Source organism: Astatotilapia calliptera, chromosome 7 (assembly GCF_964374335.1).
Source record: "Astatotilapia calliptera chromosome 7, fAstCal68.1, whole genome shotgun sequence".
In the NCBI taxonomy this organism is placed as follows: Eukaryota; Metazoa; Chordata; class Actinopteri; order Cichliformes; family Cichlidae; genus Astatotilapia; species Astatotilapia calliptera.
In genome coordinates this window covers 8,755,228-8,762,489 of record NC_137428.1, presented here as the reverse complement: position 1 = coordinate 8,762,489, position 7,262 = coordinate 8,755,228, and the positions used below count along the sequence as shown (strand labels likewise).

The 7,262-nt window shown below is 37.9% G+C and overlaps 1 protein-coding gene across 1 annotated transcript; it reads left to right on the top strand.

Moving 5' to 3' along the window:
* The first annotated feature begins 2,662 nt into the window (after nt 1–2,662).
* LOC145429941 (uncharacterized) lies at nt 2,663–6,013 on the top strand. The gene is made up of 5 exons (XM_080304102.1): nt 2,663–2,796; nt 3,536–3,611; nt 3,711–3,866; nt 4,317–4,406; nt 4,850–6,013. The coding sequence occupies exons 3-5, from the start codon at nt 3,762–3,764 to the stop codon at nt 5,063–5,065; spliced, it is 411 nt and encodes a 136-aa protein (XP_080160228.1). The 5' UTR covers nt 2,663–2,796; nt 3,536–3,611; nt 3,711–3,761; the 3' UTR covers nt 5,066–6,013.
* Nucleotides 6,014–7,262: the final 1,249 nt, after the last annotated feature.

The window sequence follows — 7,262 nt, the reverse complement described above, 5'->3', positions numbered from 1 at the left end:
CCGCTGCATTAAGTGCACTAATTTCTCACACTTATCAGTGGCTCATGGTTGCTTAAGGCCTATGTCTGTACTTGACCACAGAGGCAGAGCATCATTCAACCTGCCAGCTGCCTATCTTGGGAGCTTTTCAAGGATGACAGACTCCACTTTCTCTGCAGCAAGACAGCTCATAACTTTTTTACAGTGTCTCCCTGTCCTCAGACTTCTATATATTCTTCTGTAATAGATAACTATACACTATCATTGCAATCTACACTACAGCTCAAACGTTTGAAGTCAATTTTCACCTGGTTTATAACCATGTGATCGGTCCACACAGGAGTGATGGCTACTAAAAATGGGCCCATGTATAAGTGTGTAGACATTTCCTAATGCATCATGGGTGATTTAACATAAATGATTCATTAAACACACATCTGTGAAAACATTTCTGATAAACTTTGCCTAATTTTATGTTATAGCAAATATAATTTTAAAATTAAAACAAGAATGTTTGATTCTGACCACAAACTTTTGAGCAGTAGTGTGTGTTGTATGCATGTGTCTGTCTGTATCTGATCAGGATTTTGTCATCAGTTTCAACAAGACGCTCATTTTTTAGCTGTTTCTATCATCAAAATTGAGTTGGAGTGTTTTAACTCTGGTGGCAATCTCTCCCTAACAAGTCCACTTTATTGCGTGCTCATTTTCTCCTTTTAGTGGCTCATACGTATATAATTAGGAAACATGCATTAAGTCAGTGGTCCTCAACCTTTTTTGCGCCACGGACCGGTTTATGCCCGACAATATTTTCATGGACCGGCCTTTAAGGTGTCGCGGATAAATACAACAAAATAAAACTAGTACCGGTACCGGAAAAAAAGAAGATTTATTTATGACACACTTGAAAAGACCCAGGGACACCGAGTTAACGATAAAAACGATAACAAAATAACTCTGAATACCGATAAAAACCCTGAAAACCATACATTTCACAACTGAGCCTCAACTCTCGCGGACCGGCACCTTTCCGAGGCCCGGGGGTTGGGGACCGCTGCATTAAGTGCACTAATTTCTCACACTTATCAGTGGCTCATGGTTGCTTAAGGCCTATGTCTGTACTTGACCACAGAGGCAGAGCATCATTCAACCTGCCAGCTGCCTATCTTGGGAGCTTTTCAAGGATGACAGACTCCACTTTCTCTGCAGCAAGACAGCTCATAACTTTTTTACAGTGTCTCCCTGTCCTCATACTTCTATATGTTCTTCTGTAATAGATAACTATACACTATCATTGCAATCTACACTACAGCTCAAACGTTTGAAGTCAGTTTTCACCTGGTTTATAACCATGTGATCTGTCCACACAGGAGTGATGGTTACTAAAAATGGGCCCATGTATAAGTGTGTTGACATTTCCTAATGCATCATGGGTGATTTAACATAAATGATTCATTAAACACACATCTGTGAAAACATTTCTGATAAACTTTGCCTAATTTTATGTTATAGCAAATATAATTTTAAAATTAAAACAAGAATGTTTGATTCTGACCACAAACTTTTGAGCAGTAGTGAGTGTTGTATGCATGTGTCTGTCTGTATCTGATCAGGATTTTGTCATCAGTTTCAACAAGACGCTCATTTTTTAGCTGTTTCTATCATCAAAATTGAGTTGGAGTGTTTTAACTCTGGTGGCAATCTCTCCCTAACAAGTCCACTTTATTGCGTGCTCATTTTCTCCTTTTAGTGGCCCATACGTATATAATTAGGAAACATGCATTAAGTCAGTGGTCCTCAACCTTTTTTGCGCCACGGACCGGTTTATGCCCGACAATATTTTCATGGACCGGCCTTTAAGGTGTCGCGGATAAATACAACAAAATAAAACTAGTACCGGTACCGAAAAAAAGAAGATTTATTCATAACACACTTGAAAAGACCCAGGGACACCGAGTTAACGATAAAAACGATAACAAAATAACTCTGAATACCGATAAGAACCCTGAAAACCATACATTTCACAACTGAACCTCAACTCTCGCGGACCGGCACCTTTCCGAGGCCCGGGGGTTGGGGACCGCTGCATTAAGTGCACTAATTTCTCACACTTATCAGTGGCTCATGGTTGCTTAAGGCCTATGTCTGTACTTGACCACAGAGGCAGAGCATCATTCAACCTGCCAGCTGCCTATCTTGGGAGCTTTTCAAGGATGACAGACTCCACTTTCTCTGCAGCAAGACAGCTCATAACTTTTTTACAGTGTCTCCCTGTCCTCAGACTTCTATATATTCTTCTGTAATAGATAACTATACACTATCATTGCAATCTACACTACAGCTCAAAGGTTTGAAGTCAATTTTCACCTGGTTTATAACCATGTGATCTGTCCACACAGCAGTGATGGCTACTAAAAATGGGCCCATGTACACTCTAAAAAATGATTCATGGGGTTAGTAAGTAAAGCTTAAAATTAATAGCTTTTTCTGCATAAAAAATTAAGTTTGTTGCATGTACACATTGTAATCAGTTGATAACTTAATTTAATGAGTTGGTCAAAATGAAAATAAAGAAAACAGTCTTAGCTCAGTAATATATCGATTTTGAACAGACATTTCTGTGTTAACTTAACATGAAAGTGTATTCAGTTAATACAACTTAAAAATCTCGTAAGCGTCCTTTAAAAGCTGAGTACAAGGCTGACTTGCCCGGACATGTTGTGCTCTCAGACCACTGATCGAAAGAAACGGAGGCAAAGAGAGAAAGCAGAGAAGCGGCATTTTGTACGGAACATTATCAAACGTTAAAGCTTTGTGGTGAGTACAATTTTTTGCCTTGTTTTATTCACAGCAGCTAATAACTCTAACTTTAACTCTATCAACACGCACTGCAAGAAATCCTTTTTACACAACACTAAACTCTTCCTCGGCGAGTGGTGGTGATAAGCTAGTAACGTTACACTTCTGGCTAACTTGTGAAGTAATTCGACCGTAACATTAGTCTTTGTTAAGTTTTGTTTTACGGTGGCAGCCAAATGGTGTTAATTGACACTGAGCTTCTGTAGCAGTAGTTTTAACTCTGCAAAGACAGGGTAATACATGTTTTTCTTCTTTCTACTTTGAAATCGTTGCAGCGTTGATGAAGGTTTGACCAGCAAAAGGCTGGGCCATTTTACATTCATGACTAAACAAATGTAGGTTACTGAGTATACATTCGGTTTAACATCGATGCATTTTGATGTTTAAGTCCTAGAGTTATTTTTATGTGAGATTGAAGTTTGTTAATTGAGCCCTAGCTGAAGAACAGCCTGTGTCAAAGTTCAGTCAAAAAACGCGGGCGAGGAAGCGAACGCCATGTTGTAGAAACGCCACAGGAAAGATCTTAAGTAACATTCATAAACTAGTTGTTTTAATGACATTACATTGAGTGTGCATTAGCACATAAAATATAATTTTGCTCTTTTGGGTGTTAACTGCAGATACATAAGCGCAGTTGTATCACTTAAGAAAAAATATCTTTGATTTGGAAACATAACATAACATTCTCCATTCGCAGGCAGGAAGTTGTCAATCAAGCACCAAAAATCAATGACCTGAAAGAAAGATGGCCTGCTCTTTTTGATGCAGTTCAGGTAAATATTTTTCCATAAGATAATTTGCAGTATGTATTCTTTTAAAGTAAATTGTATACATTAACATGTTGTGCCTATTTGTGCCTTTTTTTTATACAGATAAACCAAGAATTCAGAAGGATCACCACTGTTAACCTGGAGACAACATTCATGGCAAAGCTGGACCAGTACTCTCAGAAAATAATGTCCTTGCTGTCCTCAAGAGGAGGGGCTGCAAAAATGCGCATTCGGCGCATCCAGAACATGCTGCTAGAGGTATGAATGAATGAAATGTAGTTTATTTCAAATAGGATAATCCACTTTTTTTTCCAATAGGTGATATTGAGTCTTAAAAGGTAGCTGTTTACAACTCAACTATGTCAAATTATTGTTTAGAGCTTGAGGCACAAATATCAATTAAAACTATAAATACTTAATAATAAAACAAATTATAGGTGATGTGGATCATGATTGGCAGAGTAATTTGCAAGATTTTGCAGTTTTTCTATTTGTTACCTGGATTTTTCAAGTTCATGAATTGATCATTTCAGAGAAATGGCTCTTTGAAATGATCAATTCATTATTTTGATTATCACTGGAAATCTATAATTGGTACAGTTCAGGCCATATAAAGTCAATCCTTTTTTCTTTTTTTTTTTTTGGATGTAATTATCAAAAACCCATCCTCCTCGAAGAGCAGTTCGACATTCTTTTTCTTATTCACAGGACGATTCTGTGGAGAGAAGGCGAGAGGTCGCTATCCGTGGCTTAGTGGTGTATCTCAGGGAAAAGGAGGAGGATCTCTTCAAAGAGCAGGTAAATCAGACATGACTATACTTTGTATTAGAGGTACGATCTAATCTATTATTAATTGATTTCTAAATTAATCGGCAACTATTTTGATAATTGATTGATCGGTTTAAGTAATTATTTTAGAAAAAGAAGTCCAAATTCTCTGGTTTCAGCTTCATAAATGTGAATCGTTTCTGGTTTCTTTACTCCTCTATGACAGCAAACTGAATATGTTTGACATTTGAGGTCATCATATTGGGCTCTGAGAAACATTGACATTTTTCACCATTTTCTGACATTTTCTGGACCAAACAACTAATCAGATAATCGTCAAAGGAGCTTGCAAAGAGAACCTTCACAGACATAATCAGATAATCGAGAAAATTGTTAGTTGCAGCCCTATTTTGTGTTACTCTCATGTATAAGTATGATTACTTAAAACATTTATATTGATTCTGATCTACCAGGATGGTGGCGGGGATATTACCAATGAAGTGATGAAGATTGTAACCAGAGGTGCCACAACGTCTGATCCAGCCAGCGCAAGGATCATACTTGAAGGAACAGAAGTCCTAGCAGACCTGGATGTACCCAGAGCCTGTGCCTTGCTAATGGGGCTGATATATGCACTCAACCTCAGCTACCCAAAAGAACTGAAAAACACTTTTGAAAAACACTTTTGAAGTGTTTCAAAAGATATTCCTCGAGCTGGATGATCTGAAAGCCAGTCCTAAGGTAATGTCACTAAAAAGTAAACTGTTGTACTAAAAAATGTGAAGAGTGAGGCTATCCTCAAATTAAACGGGAAATGTTCCACTGTTGTTTGCAATGTGTTGTGTTACATACTTTACAGTAGGCAGTAGGTGTAAAGTTGAGCGTTGAGCATTAAGTACACCTAGTTAAAAATAATGCACTTTAAAAGGATAGCTCGGGTCTTTTGAAGTGAGGCTGTATATGAGGTACATATGTATTGTGAGTGTATTACACACAGTAGATGGCAGTCAGTAAGCTCCACCTACGGAGAAGCAGACGGGGCCACCGGCACGCAAGATGAGCCTCCATCCTAATAAAACTGATGTCAGTTTAAATGTACATTATATCAAGAATATGTTTACTGCTTTATTTTGCTATCAGACAGCCTTTTCTGTGAGGAAAGAGAAGTTCTACTGCTTGTTGTTTCAATCGCTCTGGCCCACCAGCGTCCATGGACAAAAACAGCAATTTTACCTGACAGCACACAGGAGTTGCTGGTCTCCTGCTGCCTTGATCAGTAAGTGTAATTGTGTTATTTGGTGACTTTGGTGTTAGTTCGGGTTAGTTCAGATTTACCAAAGTCACACAAACAAACTGAGCCTATCGTGCGTGTTGGTGGCAGGAATGTGCTGACTGCTGTCTACTGTGTGTAATACACTCACAATGTACTTCATACTTAAAAAAACCTAAACTATCACTTTAACACAAACAAACTTGAATCAGAGCATGACTGTCAAAATGTTCAGTCTTTTTGAGACAGATTTACAGGGGTGTTTTATGTCATTTATTTTATGGAGGCAACAATTTTGTCTGCTATTGAAATGTCAATGAGTCTGGAATGGTGGACTGGTGTTCTAATAAACAGTTTGATCATAAAACTGGAATTTCAATGTGTAATTTATTGTATAATTGTAAGTTATAAGTTATTGTAAGTTACTAGTACTCAAAAAAATTAAGGTAACAATTTGCATGGATATTTCTGAGTAGAATAAAAGTAAAAAAATAAGTTTTAATAACTAAATGGAGTAATTTTTTAAACAATTAAAATTAAGTTGGTTCAACTTAATTAAGCTTGTAGAGGACAAAGCAAATCATGTTGTTTGTACGTAAGGAATAGAGTTTGCCTAACTAGAGAACTCTTGTGGCATTTACGCTATAGTGGCTAAGCTGAAGTAACTTAAAAAGATCCATGCAAATTGTTACCTTAATTTTTTTACGTTAAGCCAGCAGATCTTTTTTTAGAGTGTATAAGTGTGTAGACATTTCCTAATGCATCATGGGTGATTTAACATAAATGATTCATTAAACACACATCTGTGAAAACATTTCTGATAAACTTTGCCTAATTTTATGTTATAGCAAATATAATTTAAAAATTAAAACAAGAATGTTTGAATCTGACCACAAACTTTTGAGCAGTAGTGTGTGTTGTATGCATGTGTCTGTCTGTATCTGATCAGGATTTTGTCATCAGTGTCAACAAAACGCTAATTTTTTAGCTGGTTCTATCATCAAAATTGAGTTGGAGTGTTTTAACTCTGGTGGCAATCTCTCCCTAACAAGTCCACTTTATTGCGTGCTCATTTTCTCCTATTAGTTGCTCATACGTATATAATTAGGAAACATGCATTAAGTCAGTGGTCCTCAACCTTTTTTGCGCCACGGACCGGTTTATGCCCGACAATATTTTCACGGACCGGCCTTTAAGGTGTCGCGGATAAATACAACAAAATAAAACTAGTACCGGTACCGGAAAAAAAGAAGATTTATTTATGACACACTTGAACAGACCCAGGGACACCGAGTTAACGATAAAAACGATAACAAAATAACTCTGAATACCGATAAAAACCCTGAAAACCATACATTTCACACCTGAGCCTCAACTCTCGCGGCCCGGTACCAAACGACTCACGGACCGGCACCTTTCCGAGGCCCGGGGGTTGGGGACCGCTGCATTAAGTGCACTAATTTCTCACACTTATCAGTGGCTCATGGTTGCTTAAGGCCTATGTCTGTACTTGACCACAGAGGCAGAGCATCATTCAACCTGCCAGCTGCCTATCTTGGGAGCTTTTCAAGGATGACAGACTCCACTTTCTCTGCAGCAAGACAGCTCATAACTTT